This window comes from Acinonyx jubatus, chromosome B1, assembly GCF_027475565.1.
Source record: "Acinonyx jubatus isolate Ajub_Pintada_27869175 chromosome B1, VMU_Ajub_asm_v1.0, whole genome shotgun sequence".
Lineage (NCBI taxonomy): Eukaryota > Metazoa > Chordata > Mammalia > Carnivora > Felidae > Acinonyx > Acinonyx jubatus.
In genome coordinates this window covers 83,528,993-83,552,469 of record NC_069382.1, presented here as the reverse complement: position 1 = coordinate 83,552,469, position 23,477 = coordinate 83,528,993, and the positions used below count along the sequence as shown (strand labels likewise).

The 23,477-nt window shown below is 40.8% G+C and overlaps 1 protein-coding gene across 1 annotated transcript in view; it reads right to left on the bottom strand.

Moving 5' to 3' along the window:
• Positions 1-9,866, bottom strand: part of TBC1D9 (TBC1 domain family member 9) — a 115,466-nt gene extending 105,600 nt beyond the window's left edge. Inside the window, exon 1 of the mRNA XM_027066553.2 lies at positions 8,819-9,866. Coding sequence (XP_026922354.1) covers positions 8,819-8,948 — 130 coding nt within the window. The 5' untranslated portion in view covers positions 8,949-9,866. The remainder of the gene's footprint in view (positions 1-8,818) is intronic.
• Between the last annotated feature and the right edge of the window lie 13,611 nt (positions 9,867-23,477).

Genomic DNA, 23,477 nt, shown 5'->3' with positions numbered 1-23,477 from the left:
TATTTTGGCAGCTCTTATTTTGGGAGGCATATGCCTCTTCGAGAAAGGGCTACGGAGTGGCTGAAAGTCAGGATGTGCTTTTAACAGAATCAGAGAATATGAAGACAAGGACAGGAGTCAGTGTCAAACAGGTAGGGAAGCGATGACGCTCCAGTCTCTTTGCTTTGGGACCTTCAAGACCTACAACCTAATCGTAAGTGTGAATCTAAGCAGGCAAAACCACTCAGGGTAAAGCTCAGTTTTGAAGCATATCAATACCTAAAACTAAAGTGAGTTGGGTTTGCAATTAGAAGGAAAAAAAAAAAAATTTTCTCCTATATCATCTTCTACTTCAGATTACTTCTGCAAAGTAGAAGTACAATGTCCAGTATGTAATCAAAAGTAGCCAGGTACACAGGATGACATAACAGCATGAGCAAAAACCGGGAGAAACAAGAAACAACAGAACAAACCCACTTGGGCTCAAGATATTGGAGTGAACAGAGACTATAAAATAACTATGCTAGCCATGCTTAAGACAGATTTTTAAAAATGTTGAGTTTTGATATATAACTGGAATTTATAAAAATTAGTGAAATGGAAATTTTAGAATTGAAAAAGTTATTCAGAATGGGCAGGCTTAACAGACTAAATGTAGTTAAAGAGATCGAACATTAAAACACAGACCAAAAGAAAATAACCAAAGTGAAGCAAGTAAAAATCAGAAGGTAACAGACATAGAAGATACAATGAGAAGATCTGATATACATGTAATGGGTGTGCCAGAAAAGAAGACGAAGTGAATGAGGGAAAAGCAATATTTACAGCAACAGTGGATGCAAAGTTTACGAAACCATTGAAACAAGTCCTTTACACCAAGCAGGATTTTTAAAAATTCACAAATAGCTGGATCATAGTAAAACTTCAGAAAACCAAAATCAAAGAGAAAACCTTAAAGGCAGCTGGAGAAAAAGACATGTTACTATTACCTACAAAGGAATAACAATTCAGAGTGACAGTTTACTCCTAAATAAATAAATAAATACACAGTAAACCAGAAGTAAATAAAATGGTAAATCTGAACACTATCTTAAACATGTAGAAAGTCAGAAGCAAATTAACATAGTCAATGGTAAATCAGACAACACCTTAACCTTGCTTACAAAAATATTACTGCCAACCATTCAAAACACAAACATCCTTCAGGAATGAAAGTAGGATGAAGACATTTTCAGACATAAAAAACAGAAAATTTCTCAGGAGCAGGGTCTCACTAAGAGAAACAGAAAAGGACTTTTTTCAGAGAGTAGAAAAATAATTCCAGAAACAAACACAAAAATGGAAGAATAAAGTACAAAACAACTGTAAACGTATGTGGAAATGTAACTGAATACAGACTTTTAAAAACAGTAGTAATTGGGGCACCTGGGTGGCTCAGTGGGTTAAGCATCAGACTCTTGAGTGCCGCTCAGGTCATGACCTCAGGTTCATGAGTTCGAGCCCCACATAGGGCTCTGCACTGACAGCTTGCTTGCAGTTCTCTGTCTCCCTCACTCTCTGCCCATCCCATGCTCATGCTCTTTCTCTCTCCCTCAAAAGTAAATAAACATTAAAAAATAATAATAAAAATAGTAGTAGTAGTAATAAAAATAGTAGTAATTATATGTTCTAGTGTTAAAATATATAAGGAATTAAAATATATTAAAACAATAGCATATAAGTTGGGGGTCAGGGGATAAATGGAGTTAAAGTACCCTTTTGTTACCGTGTTATCTGGGAAAAGATTAAAAGTACCAATTTAAAAAAATAAAATAAAATGAAAGTACCAATGAACAATATACTTTGATAAATCAAGAATGCATTAAAATCTCCAGAGTAACCACTATACGAATAGTGAAATGAATATAAAGCTTCTTCTAGCTAATAGAGGCTTAAAAATGTAATCATTAAAAAAAAAAAAAAATCCCATATCCTACCCAAAGGCAAGGAAGAAAAAATAGAGTAGAGAAAAAAAAAAAAAAAAAAGAAAGCACTTAATAAGATAGTAGAGTTAAACCCAAGTCACATGTACATTGACTAAATAATCCAATTAGGAGGCAAAAATTTTCAAGCAGGATTAGGGAAAGAAAATCAACTCTGTTATTTATAAAATGCACATCTAAAATATATACCACTGTATATCCTACAGACACTAAAATTATGGGAATATTATTCACAAATTTATGCCAACATATTTGAAAATCCTGATGAAAAAGATAAGTCCTAGAAATAGATTATAAAACTGACAATAAAAGAAAATTTTAAATTATTTGAATAGTTGTCATACCATTCAACAAACCCATGAATTAAAGTTCAAGGCTGGATTGCCTCACCAGAGAATGTTGCCAAACATGTCAGGATGAAATAATACTGCTATCACACAAACATCTGTAGAAAATTGAACAAAGTGAGCTCTCTCCAACTTATTTTTTAAAAGTAGTATAATGGTGATACCAAATTTGACAAGAATGTTATGAAAAAGAAAAATTACAGGCCAATACTACCAATTTATAAGGATGCAAAATTCCTAAATAAAAGGTGAGCAAGTGACACTAATAAACACATAAAAAAGATAATATATCACAGCCAAGCTGGATTATTTTTATATATGCAAATTTGGTTAAGCACTTGGAAGTCAATTAATGTAAGTCACTACACTAACAGAATAAAAGAGAAAAATCATATGGTTGCCTCAACAGATGTAGGAAAGCATTTGAAAAAATTCATCATCCATATTTAGTTAAAAATTTTTGGCAAAAGAGAAATAAGAACTCCCTTAAAGTGAAAAAAAATTATCTACAAAACCACCATATGTTGAGTCTTTCTTTTGAGACCTGGAAAAAGAAGGGGACATGTACAATCAACACATTATTCAACACTATATAATTTGCCTGTACAAAAAAGGCTTAGAAAAAAGTTGTAAAAGCATACAAATTAGAAAAAAATAAAACTGTCAATATTCTTAGAGGATATGATTGTGTATGTGGAAAATGCAAAAGAATCTACAGATACATTACTATAATTCATTTCATAAGTTAGCTAAGTTCTGGATACAAGGTCCATATAAAACCACAACAACTATATTTCTCGAGGTCAACAAAAAAGAATTAGAAAATGAAATTTAAAATTTGTTTTTAATGCTTATTATTTATTTTTGAGAGAGAGAGAGAGAGAGAGAGAGAGAGAGACAGAGAGAGACAGAGCACAAGTGGGGGATGGGCAGAGAGAGAGGGAGGCAAAGAATTCTAAGCAGACTCCAGGATCTAAGTGGTCAGCACAGAGCCTGACGCAGGGCTCAAGCTCACAAACCATGAGATCCTGACCTGAGCCGAAGTTGGACACTTAACTGACTGAGTCACCCAGGCTCCCTTGAAAATGAAATTTTAAAAAGATACAATATACAATAGGTGAAAAAATATGAAATATCTACTAATAAATCTAATAAAATATGTGTAATCCCTCTACACAGAAAACTATGAAACATCATTGAGAGAAATTTTAAAGGACCTAAATAAATAGAAGAACATACCATGTTCATGGACCAGAAGACTTGATATTATAAAGATATTAATTGTGCCCAAATTTATTGATAGACACAATGCAACTGCAATTGAAATCCCAACAGTTTAAATCTTTGTTGCTGTTGTTGTTTTGTTTTGGTGGAACTTTAATAAGTTGATTCTAAGATGTTGTGTAAATGTAAAAGACAAAGATAGCCAAGAAACTCTTAAAAAATAAAAGGAACAAGATAAGAGTACTTGATCAAATGAATATAAACTCTTATTATAAAACTAAAGTGTGGTACTGGTGCAAGAATATTCTAGTAGACAAAAAGAATAGACTAGAGTGCCCAAGCAAATCAATTGTCACATGTGTGAGCATTGAGTCATGACCAAAGTAAGTTTACAGAGCAGTGGAAACAGAATAGACTTACCAATAAGTCATGCTGGGGCAACTGGATGTCCATACACATTTAAAAAAAATAAACCTTGACCACTATCTCACACAATATGCAAAAATTAATTCCCAGTGAATTGTAAATATAAATGTAGGGGTTAGGGGCACCTGGGTGACTCACTCGGTTAAGCGTCCAACTTTGGCTCAAGTCATGACCTCATGGTTCACAAGTTAGAGCCCTAAGACCAGCTCTGTGCTGACAACTGACAGCTCAGAGCCTGGAGCCTGCTTCAGATTCTGTGTCTTCTCTCTCTGGCCCTCCCCCCACTCATGTGCGCGCGTGCACACACGTGCAGGTCTCTCTCAAAAATAAATAAATGTCTTTCTCAAAAATAAATAAGTGTAAGAGTTAAAACTGAAAAGTTTCTAGAAGATAATACATTTATAACCTCAATCTGGAAAAAGACTTATTGAACAAGACATAATAAAACACTAACCATAAAGGAAATGGAACCTATAAAGAATTTGGATATTAAAATTAAGAACCTTTAATCATCCTTAAGAGAGTAAACAGGCAAGCAACAAATGAAGATTCTGCCACATGGATAACCAACTATGAACTCATCTTCAGAATATATTTTTTAAAAATACCTACAATCAGTAGGAAAAAGACAAACAATCCAATTGAAAATTGGGCAAAAGACTTGAACAGGCATGTCACAGACTATTTCAAATGGCCAATTAATGCAAAAAGGTGCTCAACCTCATTAGTCACGAAAAAGTAAGTGGTATCACTACAAAACCACCAGAAAGGTAAAATTACAAAGACTCACAATGTTGGCAAGGATACGGAGCCAGGGAAATTCCCATATGCTGCTGGTGGGAGTATATTGGTACAACTACTTTGGAAAACAGTTTGGTATTATCCGCTAAAGTTAAAGATACACGTAACCTATAAGCTAGCAATTACTCTCCTGTGGGCAGACCAAAGAGAAATGTATGCCCACAGGCATCAGAAACACCCACAGGAAAGATCAGAGCTACCTTACCTTCAATGCCCCAAAACAGATCATTCCAAGGTCCACCAACAACACAGCGGATAAATATGAACAAGTGATTGCGGTATACTCATATAATAGTTTTCTGTATAGCACAGAAAGATAAACTACAGCCACAAGCAACAACATTTGTAAATATCACAAACACAATGCTGAACAAAGAATCCAGACACATGAATACACACTCTGATTATATTCATCCCTTGCTCAAAAAAACAGGCAAAACCAAAATATGTGTTTAAAGAGATATGTTCTTTACCCAAAAAAACAAAAAACAAAAAACTCTAAAGAAAAGCACTAAAGTGTTTACCACAAAATACAAGGATAGTGGGTTTTTGTTTTTTGTTTTTTTTCTCTTTAGGAGAGGGTGAGTAGTGAATGGGAGAGGGTTACAAGGAGGAGCTTCTGGCTCAATGTTCTATTTATTATCCTGGTATTAGTTGCAAGGTGTCACTTTGTGATAAATCATTGCACTCTGCATCTTTTATTTTGTGTACTTTTCTGTATACGTATGAAATCTCAGAGGAGGTTAAATAAATACACTGAATGCATCTACAATAAAAAAAAACTTCTTTGCGGGCGCCTGGGTGGCTCAGTTGGTTAAGCATCCGACTTCAGCTCAGGTCATGATCTCGCGGTCCAGGAGTTCGAGCCCCGCATCAGGCTCTGTGCTGACAGCTCAGAGCCTGGAGCCTGTTTCAGATTCTGTGTCTCCCTCTCTCTCTGACCCTCCCCCATTCATGCTGTCTCTCCCTGTCTCAAAAATAAATAAACGTTAAAAAAAAATAAAAAAATAAAACAACTTCTTTGCCTGAGAACCTATGTATATTGCCTGGAATTGGGAAGAAAATAGCTTAATTAAAAAAAAAAAAAGCAGAGCGCTGGATGACTCAGTTAAGTGTCTGACTCTTGATTTCAGCTCAGGTCATGATCTCACCGTCATGAGATCAAGCCCAGCAGCTGACAGCATGGAGCCTGCTTGGGATTCTTCTTTCCCGCTCTCTGCCCCTCCCCCACTGGTTCTCTCTCCCTCTCTCTCTCAAAATAAATAAGTAAACTTAAAAAAAAAAAAAAGCAAGTGTCTTCACTATGACCCATTATTTTTTATAGCTTTTGCACTACTATCTTACCAAGGACTGTGGACCACTGAGCACTCCTGGCCATCTCCTACTGAGCAAGTTTCCCCCTCATCATCCTATGACCATCATCCATTTAAGGACTGGACAATGGTGCACTGGCCCAGATAATGCACACTATATAATGGTCCTGAGATCCTCCAGAAAATTTCCGATAATTGATGTCCAACACTTGGTCTTCCCTCCCTCCTCACAGGCTAATTTTTTTCTTTCTTCAGTTCTCAGCTCAAGTGTCACTTCTCCAGGGAAACTTGCCTTGCTCCCATTTCCATCCTCTTTTTCTGAGTGGAGTGACCAACATCATGCTCCTCTCCTTTCGATGTTAGTACTGGTCATTCTCAGTCTGCCCCCACCTCCCAGATCCATCCCTGGGAGGCTGATCCCTTGGGACTAGATCACCAGGGCATCCTATCCACCTGGCTTCTCTTGGGTTCTACTGATGAAAGGCAATGGCAGGAGCTGGCAGGGTAAGAGGAGAGAAATCAGGCATGTCCTTTCCACTTCCTTTTTGCTGTGCTCTGTGCTTCTGGGGAGGCTGCGTCTCCAGAGGCCCAAAGCTCCTCCTGCCTGGCTCCAGCTCATAAGGCTTCCAGGAACCTCATTCCTGCCGCCTCGGATGGTAACACCCCCCCACCACTGTGTCTTTCACTGGTTCTGGTAACCCTGCCCCCACCTTTCTAAGTTGTCTTTTCAAGAAACTCTTCATCTGAACTAGGTTTGATTCTGTTTTCTGCTGGGACCCTGTGGATTGGCAATTTTATATGAATTTTTATGATTATTTTATAAACACTTGTCTACTCCACAAGGCTGTGAGCTTCTTGACACTGGCACTTCAGGCACTACCAACAAATATTTGTTAAATGATTTAGTATGTTAATGAATGCATGAAGGAACTCACATTAGGATCCAAATATACTATACATAGTACAAGGATTTCTAAAATGTCCCTGCTACCTTTAACGTGGCACCAATCTATCAGAGCAGACATTTTTCCTATGTTAGTTGAAAAGAGCCTTAGTTGGCAGTAATATTTTTACTCATGATGATAATCTCAATTATTCTTGCAGTAAGTGCAATAATGACAATTTTCCAATTAAAAAGATGTAACTTTCTTTCTGAAGTGAGTTATCAATAATGAGATTCCAAGCGGGCTATGGTTACTTATAGCTCTGAGAGTCAGTAGGAACATAATAAAAATATTAACTAGGAAAAGAAGGTTCTGCGTCTCCGAATCTTTCATAATCTATTGCAAATGACTCTAGAAAACAAATACTACATAGTAGTTACACGGCGTAGGACAGTTAGCCTCAGGTAGGAAATGTTCTTTGTTAATATAATAAACGATCTACTTTATATTGTTGTTTTAGGTTTAAAAAAGGACAATCTGAGCTGATCCCAGTTTTAGATACGCAAGCTACATATTAGCGTATATAGTTAGACAACTTCTACAAAATGAACTGGAAAATTCTGATTCTAGGCCACTAATCAGAATTTCCAGAACAGGGTCTGGAGCTCTGCATATTGCCTTCTCTTTCATGGCAGAAAATGTATAGAAAAATCAGGTTAGCCATAGGCCATACCCTATACTAGCAAGATCCTTCAAACCAATATATGCCATAAAATGTGCCACTTGAATTTTAATCTTGAGAAAACCAGCCTGTAAACTACAATCTCAACTAAATACGTACCACATGGAGAATTTTTAGTTCATAGCACGGCATTTTGAAAGTCACAATTTAGCTAGCATGCAAACTCCCAGAGGGTGATAGATTTTGGACTCTGAAGAGGTCAAGGTTCATCTCTTTTCTGCAATCTCTTTCCTGGTTAAACCTCTCCCTTTTATTTCTCCAACTAACTTCTTCACTGTAAAAAGTATCCCAGTTCTCTTCGTTCTAATCACCATGGGGAGGGGGAAGGTCCAATTTCTCCAGTATGGTATGAGTTCAAGATTATTGGTCACCTCCCAGCAAGCAAACTCGTGAGTTAATAACGAAGACCTTTCTAATAGGGCACTACTTGGGATATTGGTCTGATTTTATAATCCCGAAATGATAAGGCATTAATAACACCTTGTGAGGGGGTTCGGGTAAGTGACTGAGTTAAACTAGTTAAAATGCAGTTACAGCGCTAATTCGTTTCACAATCAGGTAACTTGCTTTCTTAGGTCTTATTAGGTGCAACAACAACAACAATATCCTTTTTCCTTATTCATTCTCTTCAGTCATAACTAATCTAGGAAATGACCACACCAGTCTCTTACTGATTGCTTCCCTGAAAACAAAAGAGCATTTTATACCTGATCCTGCCATGATCAGTAAAGAGAATGAAGTCAAAATGAACCATCTTTTGCCTCTCTTGCCCACATATAAAACGATAATTTTTAAAGAGGGTGGGGAGGTAGGAAGAAGTGCTGCATTTAATTCATAAGGGCTGCTCCCCCCACCCTCCCCCACCTCCAATCTCATCAACATCACCCACCTAGGGGGCACCCGGTACTCGAAGGGCCCCATAGCCTGACAGGGTCAGAGAAGAATCATCTCTTTCACAGACTGAAAAATCAGGACTCCTGAGGTCTTCCGCTCACCAAAGTGGGGCGGGTCGCCCGGCCCCGGGGGACCGGGCGGCGTCCCGGGCGCCCGCAGCCTAGGGCCTCGGGCGGCGCCGCAGCGCTCCCGGCCCCTCCCGCAGGGACTGGCCGCCGGTCCTTACCCGCTAGTCCGCCGCCGCCGCCTCCATCGCCCGCGTGCCCCTTCCTCCGCTGCAGGATGAAGTAGGGGTTGGCCCTCTCCGTAATCCACAGCGCGTTGGCCAGCAGCACCTCTTCGGGGTTCACCCACATGTTCCCGGGCGCCGCGGGCGGACGCACAATGGGCCCGGGGTCAGGTCCTGCACACACCGGCGCGCACAGGCGCGCACTCCCGGGCACACGCGCGCCCTCCCGCCCGCTAGGTGCGGCGGCGAAGAGCGACTTCACCAGGCGGCGGTCCGCGGAGGCCGGGCCACAACAAAGCCCCCGCGGGCGGCCGGGGAGGACGGCGAGGACGCGGGTGCGGCGAGCAGCATCCTCCCCGCGGCGGCGCCGCCCACCGCGAGCCCGCGGCCGCAGACGCCCAGGCCCGCCGCCCCGCAGCCCGGCTCCGGCCCACGGCGGCGCGAGGAGCGGGAGGAGGAGGAGGAGGAGGAGGAAGAGGAGCGGGAGGAGGAGGAAGTGGTGGCGCTCAGTCCCGGGATCCGGATCGGCGGCGGCGAGCAGGGCTGCGGGAGCCTGCAGCCGACACGGCCCCGCGGCGAGCGCCGAGCTGGGCTGGGGCGCGGCTGCTACAGCAGCACCTAGCCGAGCTCCAGATCTCCTCAGTCTCTAGCCGCTCTGCGACCTCGAGGTCACCGCGCGGTAACGCTCCGCGTCGGGGCCACTCGCACCTGCGGCGAAGCCCCGCTTGCAGCTGGAAGGACGCTCCGGACACTGCGAATGAATGACGCCAGCGCGGCTCACTTAGAGCGGGCCCGAGTGACACCAGTTCCCGCGGACGCGGGTCCTCCGCGGGCTCCGAGCGCTGAGCCCGGCTGCTGTGGCGGGCTTTGGGGGAACCTTCTGGGGACCGTGGGCCAAGCGCTCGGCCCCACGCCCATCTCAGCGGGGAAGACGCTGCCAGCCTCCGTGTGTGTGTGTGTGTGTGTGTGTGTGTGTGTGTGTGTGTGCGCGCGCTGTATGTTTATGGTTGACGGTCTGTGGGCTAGCGCCACCCCTCTTCCCAGGAAATAAGTGTTTCAAGGTTCCAGACTTGGAGCTAGATACCGGGTCGGAAGTGGACGCAGCCAATGGTTGTCCGTGTTTTTGTTTCCTGCATCCCAGGGCAAGTCATGCGCTAAACTTGTCACCGCCTGTAACCCCTCCCCCTCCCCATTGCATTGTAATTAAAGTGGCCCAGCTAAGTGCATTACATCACTTCTTTCCTTGACCTGTGGGGCATGAGCAGTAGCGAAGTTGGAAGCAGCCCAAGAGCTTACGCCAACTAATTCACACTACAGCCGTTCCTATTTCAGGCATTTGGAGCTTCGAGGACCAGGAATGCCAGAATTCACGGATATATTCACATTTAATAGATGGAATAAAAAAAAATTTTTTTTAATCATTGAATTCAGAGACACAACAAAGACCAGCTTAACCGACTGAGCCACCCAGACGCCCCCCCACCCCCAACAAAGACAGGCTTTATCGCTAGATGGTTTTTGCATTCCCCCAATACTTCAAGACCTGTGATCACAGCCCATCTACCTATATATCTGGTGACCTTTTTTCACTCTTTTTTACACCTAGGAGATCTGCAGATAGCTAGTTTAGCAAAAAGAGGCTCCACTTCCTAGATGATGGGAATTTACCAAAGCTCTGCCTTGTTGTGGAAGTTGGACAGTCCTAGACATTCTTTTCCAAGTGAGCAAAGCATTCAGATAAGACTTTCTTGTGTGGACTTGAGCTTTTTTGCTTATGTAGCTCTCGTCTGTACTGCTGAATTCCTTCAAATGGCAAACTGAATGTATCCCAGCCATTTTAACACAGGCTGCCTCTGTGCTGTTGGTTTCCTCCCCAGTGAACTCTGATGGAATGGAAGTGTCTCTTTACCTTATCACATCGCCTGATCTTCTGCCTCTTCAGGAAACATACCAGATCTCTAGGTATTTGCGGAAACTTCACATATTTAACAGAGACTCGAAAATCTCACTTGGCATCTTTGGCCATAGCACAGCGCCTTTACTAGTAGAATCAATTGCAAGTCAAACACAATAAACATTAAGATTGCAAATCATACATATGCAAAAGTCTAACTAATAATATATTTATATAACTTCTAATGTTTTGAAGTGCTTCCATAAAAATTCCTTCATTTTGTGTAATTAGCATTTTTAAAAAAAATTTTTTTTCAACGTTTATTTATTTTTGGGACAGAGAGAGACAGAGCATGAACGGGGGAGGGGCAGAGAGAGAGGGAGACACAGAATCGGAAACAGGCTCCAGGCTCCGAGCCATCAGCCCAGAGCCTGACGCAGGGCTCGAACTCACAGACCGCGAGATCGTGACCTGGCTGAAGTCGGACGCTTAACCGACTGCGCCACCTAGGCGCCCCTAATTAGCATTTTTTAAAAGTCTAAGTGCCTTCATATTGTCTTTTAGAATGTCGTCATCATACTGCTCAAAGTTGTGACTTGATAGCTCTACCCTAACCCTAACCCTAGCTTAGCATTCTGTATTGATAGGTACCAAAGTGCTATTTACTTATGATTCATGGCTTCATTCACTCACTCATTCATTCAACATGTAGTTATTGAATGCCTACTATACTGTAGGCCCTGGGGATAAGAAGTGAACAAACCATATAAAAAATCCTTGCCTTCATGAAGATTAAATGTAAAATTAACAATAAAAACCAAAACAAATTTACAAAAACTTGTTTTGAGAGCAAGATTCGACACCAAAAGGAGAAAAAAATTTAAGTCCTTAACTATTTTCTAGTTTCTTGTAAGAGTTAGAGCACATTCTTGTGGCACCTGGGTGGCTCAGTCCATTAAGCATCCGACTTCGACTCAGGTCATGATCTCATGGCTCATGAGTTTGAGCCCTACCTACATCGGGCTCTGTGCTGACAGCTCCGAGCCTGGAGCCTGCTTCAGATTCTGTTTCCATCTCTCTCTGCTCCTCCCTCACTCATTCTCTCTCTCTCTCTCTCTCTCTCTCTCTCAAATATAAATAAACACTTAAAAAATTGAAAAAAAAGAGAGCACATTCTTTCCAGGAAATCAGGGTTTCTATTATTATAATGAATTGTGATAACCTGTCGTAGCAGGCATTGCAAAGAATCAGGGAAGCTACAAAGAGTTTATGGCAGTTCACTCATCTCATACTGCCAACTGCTCACTTGCTAAAGTGTAGCTTTGTTTAAAAAAAAAAAAAAAGACAATCAAATATACCAGAACTAAAAATAACACAAAGAGAATCTAATTAATCCAATCACTTCCTCAGTGAAGTGGGTATTTTTAACATTCAATTCATTCTCACTGGTTTTAAGTCCAAGGATTGTCTCAAACCACTTAATGAAGAAAAGCATTCAACAGATGCCTAGGTAAGGTAGGGGTAAATGGTACCACAGTCTTTGTGTCTCACTTAGATCTCCTACTCTCCCCTTCCCCACTTGGAAAAGTCAACCCAGATAAGGTTCTTATGCCCCCCACCCCTTGGAGCAATCAATGAGTTTACTGCTTAGTGGGTAGATCTGATTGAAACAAAATTGTGAGGGTAGTAAATTTGTCTTTGGAACTTCTTACCCCCTCATTCCTACACTGTTTCCACATTTTCTGCTTTTCATCTTCACAGTGGTGTATTTTCCCCCCTGTCCTCGCCCCTCCAAATAAATGCTTCATTTTGCCTTCTAGGGATTTGCACCACCCTTGGAAATACTGTAGAGTCTTGGGCACTGTATTTCTGCCCACACCCTCTCACCTCCCAATTCTAGCAGCCCCAAGAGTGAGCAAGTCAGTAATAAATTTGGTTCTAGTTTCTGCAGAGAGAATTCACCCAGGGGAGTAAGAAAGTGCCAACTACTCCCCTAGTCTCCTAGCTAAAAGTAACATGTTAACAGGAACCATTTTTTAAGTGCCCGTACTTTCCTTATCCAACCTGGAAGGGCAGGATCTGCAGTAGGGTATTTGGAATTTCTAGTGTCCAGGGAGGTAGAAAGAAGGGTTACTGGTTGGGTTAAAGAAGGGTAATCATTGCTTCAAAGATCCAAGACTTTACAGTAGCTTTGATATCTGAAGAGACCTTCACACTGGATCTAAGCTGCTAATCCAGCTGGAAAAACTAGATCAACCAGTCACCTGAATGTCTAGTCTGCAAGTAATAGAGCTAATTGATGATACAGAAGCCACAGTTGGGTTCTTTCAACTTTAAGTGGCTGAACATAGCCAAGACCATCCTTATATATGCTGCACATTGAGGAGAAAGATCCTTCAAAATACCTCGAATCTGTAATAGAACTACCCTGCCTCCATTTAGTGGATCGGCCCACCTTTTGAATTCTGAAATGCTCTGTAAATCAATTATGAATAAAACATCATTTCTTTCCATGTGGCCCGATGACCTCTGTCAAATGTATCAGTGTTCCTGGAATGAAGAAAGGGAAGAAGACAGGAAGTCTCCAGGGGAGAAAAAAATGAAGCAAGGTGTCACAGAGATTCGTTTCCTGATTAACTGTCATTAAAGAGGACAAGTTTTAATGGTTGGGAATGATAAGGTCAAAAGCTTAGACCGCAGGGAAGGGAAGGGAGATTTTTGGCCTACTTCAAAATCATCCATTGCAAGTTCCCTGAGGGCCAAGACTGTGAAAAGATCATTGTCATAAACCAAGGCGTAGCACCTGCACTTCTGAAAATGCCCAAAGTGGAGGTGCGGACTTGACTGCTGAATTTCTAAATTTAAGAAAGGCTTAGAGATTTAGGAAGGAAAAGAGACCCTGATTACAGTTGCGTTGAACTCCTCATACCATGAACAAGGAAACTGAAGCTCAGAGAAGGGAAGGGCTTGACTCAGGTCACTTAGGTAATTAATAGCAGAGTTTGGAAGTTGGTCTTTTATTTAGGTCTCTATTTTTTGCTATTATATAAGCCCCCAAATCTTAACTGCACCTTTTCCTTCTTTCTCCACACATTATTTGTCACATTTTTCTTTAGAATTAAAGTGATTCAAAATTATATAATGATGTCATGGCTATTATCTATCTATGACTGTGGTCTGAGTATCAGGATCCACTGATTGGCTAGAACTGAGTCTCATGCCCATCCTGGACAGGTGGTGGCAGAGGTGACAGGTCAGTGGGTGTGGGATAGTCCCCAAAGGAAAATCAAAGATCTATTACCAAAATAAGGTGAGAGGGCTGTGGGCAAGCCTGGACAACAGAGTTCCACTAGGTAACCTGCTACAGACAATTTGTTTTCTAAAGACTATATCCTCTTGTTTGTAATGTTATATTGCATGAATGTAACATACTTTGTTTTGTTTTGTTTTCTTCTAAAGCCTACTAGTGGTCTGACCCTTTTGATAATTTAATTTACCAGAGAAAAGAAGGGGGTGAGAGAGGAAGGAAGGAAAGAAGGAAGGAAGGAAGAGGAAGGAGGGAGGGAGGGAAGGAGGAAGGAGGAAGAGGAAGGAAGGAAGGAAGGAAGGAAGGAGAAGGAAGGAAGGAAGGAAGGAGGGAGGAGGAAGGAGGAAGGAGGAAGGAAGGAAGGAAGGAAGGAAGGAAGGAAGGAAGGAAGGAAGGAAGATGTTATTGCAAGGGTTCACATAGACTAAACTAGTACAAGAAACCTTCGAGAAGCTCTGGGACCAACCCCTCTCTTGCTTGCTCGACCACTCGCCTTCTATCTGTCTCTGAATCTCTGCTTTTCTTTACACATTTATTTTAGTATATTCTTTTCACTGACCAGTGTCCTCTCCTCACCCATGGTTTCTGTTTCTTATAACTTAAGCATGTATGTGGCTCATGAAAGTTTCTCTGGTTCCATCTTCTGTCATTGCTTTCAAGCCATAGCTCCCACCATTAACTAAAATCTTTAGGTATTTCAGAGCTCTAATTCATGAGAGGGAAATGGATTGGCTCACCTTATCTCTTTATCCAAGGACTAGGTTGCTGCCCAGCCTATGACTGGCTGCCATTTGGTGAGATTACCAAGACATGGCAGCTATGTATGTGGGCATATCTTATGCAACTGATACTTCACAAAGTCTCACTGTAGGTTCATTTTTATTGTAAAATCAGTCACTGAGCATTGACACATTACTTGGCCTTCGATTACTCCATTAGCTGGGAAATGTCTGACATCTCCCCTGTTTTGTGCAAGCCAAGCAGCCATATCAAAAAGGCAAACACTCTTTAATCTGGTATATAGCTGTGTGTTCTGAAGATTGTGAAATAGCCTCCTCTTTCCTTTTAAGGATGATGGTTTTTTCCCCACAGTCACACTGGTCTTTTGACAATGACTAATTTGTCCATTTTTTTGCTTGTTAAAAACACACAAAAAAACCCCACCATCAACAGGATTTTTTAAATCAACACAAATATTAGTATCAAACACGTGAATATAAGTAAAAAGCAGATTGGAACATTGATATCGGCAATAATAGTGTTTTTTCTGAATTACACATGTGCCTATAAACCTAATAAGTAAGCTTTTCTTTTAAAAAAATTTGTTGATTATGTTTCTTTATTTTTGAGAGGCAGAGAGAGACAGAGCATGAGTGGGGGAGGGGCAGAGGGAGAGAGGGAGTCACAGAATCCGAAGCAGGCTCCAGGCTCTGAGCTGACAGCCCACAGCCTGACACGGGGCTCAAACCCACAAACCCTGAGATCATGACCTGAGCCAAAGTTGGACACTCAACCGACTGAGCCACCCAGGCACCCCATGGCTTTTCTTTTTTTAAGTAGAGGAATACAACTATTTTCCTCTGAGGATAAGAACTAATATTTTTAATGATCTTTTTGAAATAAAATACTTTGATTCACACACATGAATGTTATGAAAAAAAAAAAAGATGGTCAATTTTACACAGACTCTCTAATTCAAAAATTCAAGGAAAAAATGCACTTTTCTTTTCCTTTTTAATGTTTATTTATTTTTGAGACAGAGAGACAGAGCGTGAGCTCGGGAGGGGCAGAGAGAGAGGAAGACACAGAATCCAAAGCAGGCTCCAGGCCCTCAGCTGTCAGCACAGAGCCTGACATGGGACTTGAACTCATGAACTGTGAGATCATGACCTGAGCTGAAGTTGGACACTTAACTGACTAAGCCACCCAGGCACCCCTGCAGTTTCCTTTTCAAATAAGAGAACTGTCTTTTTATTATACTGACAGCATTTCTTACAAGAGAAATACTATATTCTATCTTGAATCTCAAATCTTTAAATCATTTTCATATATTTGACTAAATGATTTAAAAGAAAGAGGGATATCTAGGCATCATTACTAACACCAAACAACAACGTATCACTCAAACTCCCAAATTATCAACTATATTTAAACCCTTTACCTCTTAATTTTCAGCCTCTCAGAGCTTCAGACCACAGATTATAAAACAGAAAATAATCTGAACACTGCAAATCTTTGATAAACTGTAGGTATAAAACATTAACTGGGAAAGCAAACTTATTCTCTGGACCAAGGGAGAAATAATTCAGATCACTTAATTCTTAAAAAATAAGCACGAGAGCTGGCTGTTGAGCTATCTTTATCAGAATTGGGGAAAAGTCAAAAAAATAACTCACTCTTTATTTGTCCCCAAGGCTCTTAATACTCTCGTCAGGCGTTTATCACTGAGGTTTCTTTTACAGAATGTATTGCCCTTCAATGACGTCTTTGATTTCTTGTATAAAATATAGACCTAAATAGGCATTTTCATGATAAAATTGTGCTGGTGAGAATTTTGCTTTTTTTTTTTTTTGTCACTTGTGATCTTCTTATAGGCTGTGAAATGCAATCTTCCATAAAAAGGGATGTGTTAAATCACACTGATTTCTATTCCAATGAAAATTACAGTTTGCTTTTAATGGGAATGACTCAGTCAATCAAATTGGAAGCTTAGACATTCTGTCCCTGAATGAAACTTTTTAAAACCTAATTTCTTCTTTCTTCCTTTATACAGAACCAGCCCTCACTCACCTAAGAATACCGAAATGGGAGGCACATATTTAAAATACTAAAATATGTACCTTTTGAATGCAACCTTCCCTACAAACTGTGACCCTTGGATTTTAACATGAAGTCTCAATTAAGAAACCTTTTGAAAGAAATGAGAAAATCTATCTCAGATGTGCCAATAGAAAATCACAGAATTGTAGATAAAGACAGCTGGTTGGTGGTTAAATGAAACAGTACTATATTAGAGATTACATTTGATTAAGCCAACTCTAAAAATATTTTTATGGCTATCCTTGAAGCTGGTATCAGATCATGTATAGGCTTTATTAAAACCTGGAATGAGTAACCATCAGTATAATAAAATGTGTGTGTGTGTGTGTGTGTGTGTGTGTGTGTGTGTGTAAAGGAGATCACATAAACTATTTTATAAATTTGAACATTTTCGATTAATATTCCTCTTGCTATTTAACTTCTAATCACACAAGTAAATCATGTTGATTGTAGAAAAATTAGACAAAACAGATAAGCTGAAAGAACAGAATGTAAGTATACAGGTTATGTAGTGTGTTTTTCTTTTTAAACAGAAATGGGTTCACACTACAGGCAAATTTTTATGTCTTGCTTTTGTTCATAACAATATTGTGAACACGTCCCCAGATATTTAAAAAATGTACATTTATATCATTACTTTCATTAACTGCATATTATTTAATTATATGATGTACCTTCATTTATTTAACTCAGCTGCCATAATTATTTGCATCTTTAAAATATTATAAACAGGGGCACCTGGGTGGTTCAGTTGGTTAAGCATCTGACTTCTGCTCAGGTCTTGATCTCAAGGTTCATGAGTTCAAGCCCCACATTGGGATCTGTGCTTATAGCCCAGAGCCTGGAGCCTGCTTCAGATTCTGTGTTTCTCCTCTCTCTGGCCCTCCCCCTGCTCCTGCTCTGTCTCTCTCTGTCTTTCAAAAATAAATAAATGGTAAAGAAATTAAAAAATAAAATATTATAAGCAGATCTGTGATGAACATGTTTAATTATATGTCTTTGCATATTTATTTATTTTTTGTTCATTCATTTATTTTGAGAGAGAAAGAGAGAGAGAAAGAGAGAGAGAGAGAGAGAGAGAGAGAGAGAATCCCAAGCAGACTCCCTGCTGTCAGTGCAGAGCCCAATATGGGGCTTGAATTCATGAACTGTGAGATCATGACCTTGCTGAAATCAAGAGTTGGACGCTTAATCAACTGAGCCATCCCTGAGGCTCCCCTTAATTATTTTCTTGATATAGATTCCTAAGTAGAATTTCTGGACCTTCTAGAATGCACCTTTTTAATGCTCTTGACACACATTGGCAAATTATTCCCCAGGAAGATTGTACCCACTTCTTCCCCCCAGCAGCATGGACAGTGCATACTTCTTCACAACCTCATCTATTATGTTTGGATGAAAGTGCCTTTCACTATGTTTTTAGGGTGCAACATAGTAATGTGACTCTGCAATTTTATTACATTTTAGGCTTTCAACACACACAATAATGTTTTTCCCCAAGATTAAAATAGCTTCATTTTTCAGATTATAAAAATGATAAGTGTTTTTTCTAAAAACTGAGCATGATAGAGAAGTATAAAAGAGAAAGGAGAATTTCCCCAAATATCACCACTTAGAGATAACAATTGGCTTTTTGGGGGAACATCTTTTCAAATATCAATCTGTGCATATAAGCATATGCGGACAAAGAGACATCATTATTTCCACAGCCAGGTGCTATATTGAGACAGTATGGCTGTGCACCTGTATTTGGAAGATTTCTTTGTTGCTTATTCCCGATGCAGAGTTAAAGTGAAGGTGACTAGGGCCTCTTTCCCCTACGGTGTGCAAGGACAGGGCTGGGTGGAGGAAAGAGATCTCTTCATGATCCACTTTCTTATATATGTATGTGCAGACCAGGCCCTGGAAAGATCGTGATAGTGTATGAAACGTTCGCTGATTACCCCAGCATCTTGCTCCAACTTGGAAGGGAAGCAGCCAATGCGAGTGATTCTAAATTTTCCCCTTTACAAGGGATACGGGATTCCTATGTGAAATTTGTGGTAACCTCTCCTCTGCTGCTGCCAACGCAGACACAGTGTCTCCTAAACAGAAGGGTCACCTACTGGCACAGCTGCTTCACACATTGATGAATCTGACATATTTTGAAAACAGATGTCTTCTAGAACCTCTTTTTACAGCTAAAAAATATGGGCATTTAATGCCATCTTAATAGTTTTTTTTCCCTAGCCTGTTTGTTATGATAGATTTGTTAAATGTGGTTTTGCCAACATTGTACTGTTATGGAGTTGATCCCCTTCTTTGCTGAGGGGCCGCTATACAAAGAGACTCAGGGAGGGGCACCTGGGTGGCTCAGTTGGTTAAGCGTCTGACTTCGGCTCAGGTCATGATCTTGTGGTTCCTGGGTTCAAGTCCAGCAACGGGCTCTGTGCTGACAGCTCAGAGTCTGGAGCCTGCTTCGGATTCTGTCTCCATGTCTATCTGCCCCTCCCCTGTTTGCACTCTGTCTCTCTTTCTGTCTCTCTCAAAAATAAACATTTTAAAAAGCTCAAAGAGAGTCCGGGTGAACATTTGGCTTCCTGGCTGCTTGTTACCTGAGCATTCTTCCTCTTCTCAGGGAAGTCCCTCAGGTAGTCACCAGACTTTGTCAGCCAGGACCAGCTCAGCTCTTTGGCATTGGTGACCTCCAAGGCGTAGCTGGATCCATACCCAACCCCGGAGTCACTCAACGTCCTTCTGACTTCCTTTCTCCCAGCCACAGGACCACTTCTGGGCCTGCTGGTAATTTTTATTTCTTACTGATAATGGAGTAGTGGGGGGAGAAAGGGAAGACATAAATTTCTGGACCCCTCTCTGCCTCTGGGAGGTCCACCTTCTCACCAGAGACACATTGACTACAGTTCCTGGTTACACCTGCTTCAACATGTTAGGATGTGTGTTACTGAGGGGGCAGGGAAAGCAGGCTGGGCATGTCTTCTCACTGAAGCTAATAGTTTCCCCAAAAGAGCACCCAGTTCTCTTTCTGTCATATCCTTTTTTTTCCTTTTTTTTTAGTTTATTTACTTATTTTGAGAGAGAGAGCGTGAGCAGAGGAGGGGCAGGGAGGGAGGGAGAGAGAGAATCCCAAGCAGGCTCCTTGCTGTCAGCACAGAGCCTGACATGGCGCTAGAACTCACAAACCATGAGATAATGACCTGAGCTAAAATCAACAGTCGGGTGCTTAACTGACTGAGCCACACAGGCACTCCGTCTGTTAGACCTTTTATTTTTATTTTCTTTTTATGTTTCTTTATTGAGAGCGAGGGAGATACAGAGTGTGAGCAGGGGAGGGGCAGAGAGAGAGGGAGACAAAGAATTGGAAACAGGCTCCAGGCTCTGAGCTGTCAGCACAGAGCCCCACGCGGGACTCAAACTCACGAATCGCAAAATCATGACCTAAGCTGAAGTCGGGACGCTCAGCCAACTGAGCCAGCCAGGCGCTGCGACGCCCACCCCCACCCCCGCGCCATCTGTTATATCTTAAACTTACAGCAAGAGCTCTGCTGTCGCACTACCTGGGATTCGACCTGGGGAGGCCATGGGGGCAAGACAGGGTGTGTGTGTGTGTGTGTGTGTGTGTGTGTGTGTACACATTCTGTATATTATATGGTTAATATTTATTGAGCATGAACCATGTGCCAAGGCCATATATATTATTTCATTTAATCCTCATAGTGACTATATGAAATAGGAACTGAATAAACTATTATTGAACTCCTGGTTATAAATGAGGAAACAAAGCTACAAAAAGTAAAATAACTTGATCAAAGTCATGCAACTAGTGATAGAGTCAAAATTCACAACCAAGCAGCTTAAACCTAGCCTGCACTCTTAATTCTATTCTACTTCTTTTCTATCAATATTGACTGTTATCACTGTTATTTTCTAAACATTATTTGTCTCAATATTATTATCTCAATAAATTTTTTTAGGTCGTGCAATTATTCTCAGATCATCTTTGGTATGAGAGGGACTTTTCAGGGCTTTGTACACAGATAGGCGAGGCCCTAAATGAGATTGTACAAAAACAGTGATGTCAGTGAGGCTGCTGTCTCCAAGGCAGGGGACTGTTGAACTGTTGACCACAGCTAAAAATTCTGTGCAGACTTTGGTCCAGTTCGTTCTTTCATTTTTTGTTTACATTTCCAGCAAGAAACCTAGACTCCATGTTTTCATGAGTCTGCCTCCTTCTACCATTTGAAAGTGATAAGATTTGTGTATCTCAGTCATTCTCAAATCTTTGTGTGCCAAAACCACCTGGATACTTATTAAAAGAGACTGGTAGGCCCCTCCTCCAGAATTTCTGATTCAGTAGGCCTGACTGAGGCCCAAGAATGAGCATTCCCAGCAAGTTTCCGGTGGTGTTGAACCAGGGACCACACTCCGGGGAACCACTGGTATAGATCAAACAAGGGTACTTTAGCAGGAGGCTATTTCTTTTAGACAAACCACGGATTTACTTAAATATATATTTGTGAGATCTAGGTAATGGGCTTTCAGTCCTGGATTAATATATTCTTTGACACCATTCTCTAATTTAAGAGATGATTTGAACTCACCTCTCAGTTTTACGTTGGGCCCCAAATCACCCTTATGATCCTGCATTCACTATTGGACTCTGCTTATAACTAATGTGTGAATCTACTAACTGTTAGCAAAGACGTACTAGATGCACGTTGAAGAAAATCAAATACTATTATACCCTCAAGAAGCTCATAGGAAGTAGGATTTAAATATTAATCAACAAATAAAATAAAATTGTACTGGGATAAGCGTTAAGAGGGAGAAGGCCATGTGTTGTGTGTCCTTAAGTCAAGGTCATTAGCATTCTCTGAGGTGACACTTCAAGCTGAAGGATCAGAAAACCCCACTAACTTCACTCAAAGACATTTCAGATGATGTTTATTTCCAATGGTAAGTAACATTAAACACAAAATAATTTTAGCAAGAGGAGAAATGTTCCAAAAGCCCAGGAAGGCCCCTATGGATTGTTGAATGGACTAGAATGTGTGGTTATTTTAGTAAACTACAAATCCCCTGGTGCTTCTGTACCTCACACCACCAAATCAAGGTTTAAAACACACACATGAATCTAGGGGCACCTGGGTGGCTCAGTTGGTTGAGTGTCTGACTTCTGCTCAGGTCACGATCTCCCAGTTCATGAATTCGAGCCCAGCATTAGGCTCTGTGCTGACAGAGAAGAGACTGCCTGGAACTCTCTCTCCCTCTTCCTCTCTCCCCCCTTGCACTCTCTCTCTCTCTCTCTCAAAATAAATGAATAAACATTAAAATTTTTTTAATGTTTATTCATTTTTGAGAGAGAGAGAGAGAGACAGCATGAGTGGAGGAGGGGCAGAGAGTGAAGGAGACACAGAATCGGAAGCAGGCTCCAGGCTCTGAGCTGTCAGCACAGAGCCCAGCATGGGGCTCGAACTCATGAACAATGAGATCATGACTTGAGCTGAAGTCGGATGCTCAACCGATGGAGCCACGCAGGCAGCCCAACGTGAAAAAAAATTTTTTTTAAAGAAAATAAAACATCACATGAATCTAGTAAGACTTGATCAGGGTTTATTTGTCACTTCTCCAGGGGATCCACTTGTATGAGGGAAAATATCTAGACTTGGGAAAATGCTCATGCTCTCAGGTCTTTTGGAAGAGTTTATTAGTGCAAATGGTTCTCAGCACTTTCCTTCTCCACAGAGGGAATACAGAAAATAAAAAGCTGAAATACTTTTGACTCATGTGAGCCAAACTGGTGTGATCCTTTGAAGCAGTCCAGCTCTGTTCAAAGTGCCAATGAATACATTGAACATTTTCTCAAGAAAATAATCTTCTCTCCCCAAGGCTTATTAAAGAAAACTAAGCATGTTCCCTAGGGTGTGGGAGTGAAACACAGTCCTTAAATTTTTATTTCCCTTGTCTTCTCTTCCTAGGTAGAAACTGAGAAGAATCTGAAGAGTTGAGTTACAGCAATTCACGTGGCAGCAGGTTGGAAGAGGAAAGAGTCCTAGAGGCATGAGTAATAACAGAGGGAAGGCCTGTTTGCTCAGCAGATCAGGTGACTTCCTCTCTGACCTAGCATTCCAGGTTGATTCCCTTGGTCAAGTTCAGGTTAATCATGGCATTTAGACCATGCAGGCTGTTTAGGAAAGACCTTTGATAATGACGTCACGGAGAGGTACAGCCTGGGAGTCAACTAAATGCCTCCTGCTGTCTCCAGATGTCAGAAGAATGTTTGCATTTGGCTATTTCTATAAAATAAACATACAACATCTAAAAATGCAAATATTTTTGAACCAGAATCTCATTTCTAAGAATGTATTTTAGATGAATGTGCAAATATTTTGTTGTGGTATTATTTGTATTGAAGCACAAAGATTAAAAAATCCTGAATGTCCTGTCAACAGAAGACAGGTTATATAAATTGTGCTATAGTCTTAAAAATCATAACTTTTAAAATATGAAACCCCTCTACAGATATATCTATTATGAAATGAGTTTACATGAAATATTGATAAGTAAAAAAAAAAACAAGATTCAGGACAGTATATGTAGCATGTTCTAACTTCTATAAAAAGAGCGGTTATCTATGT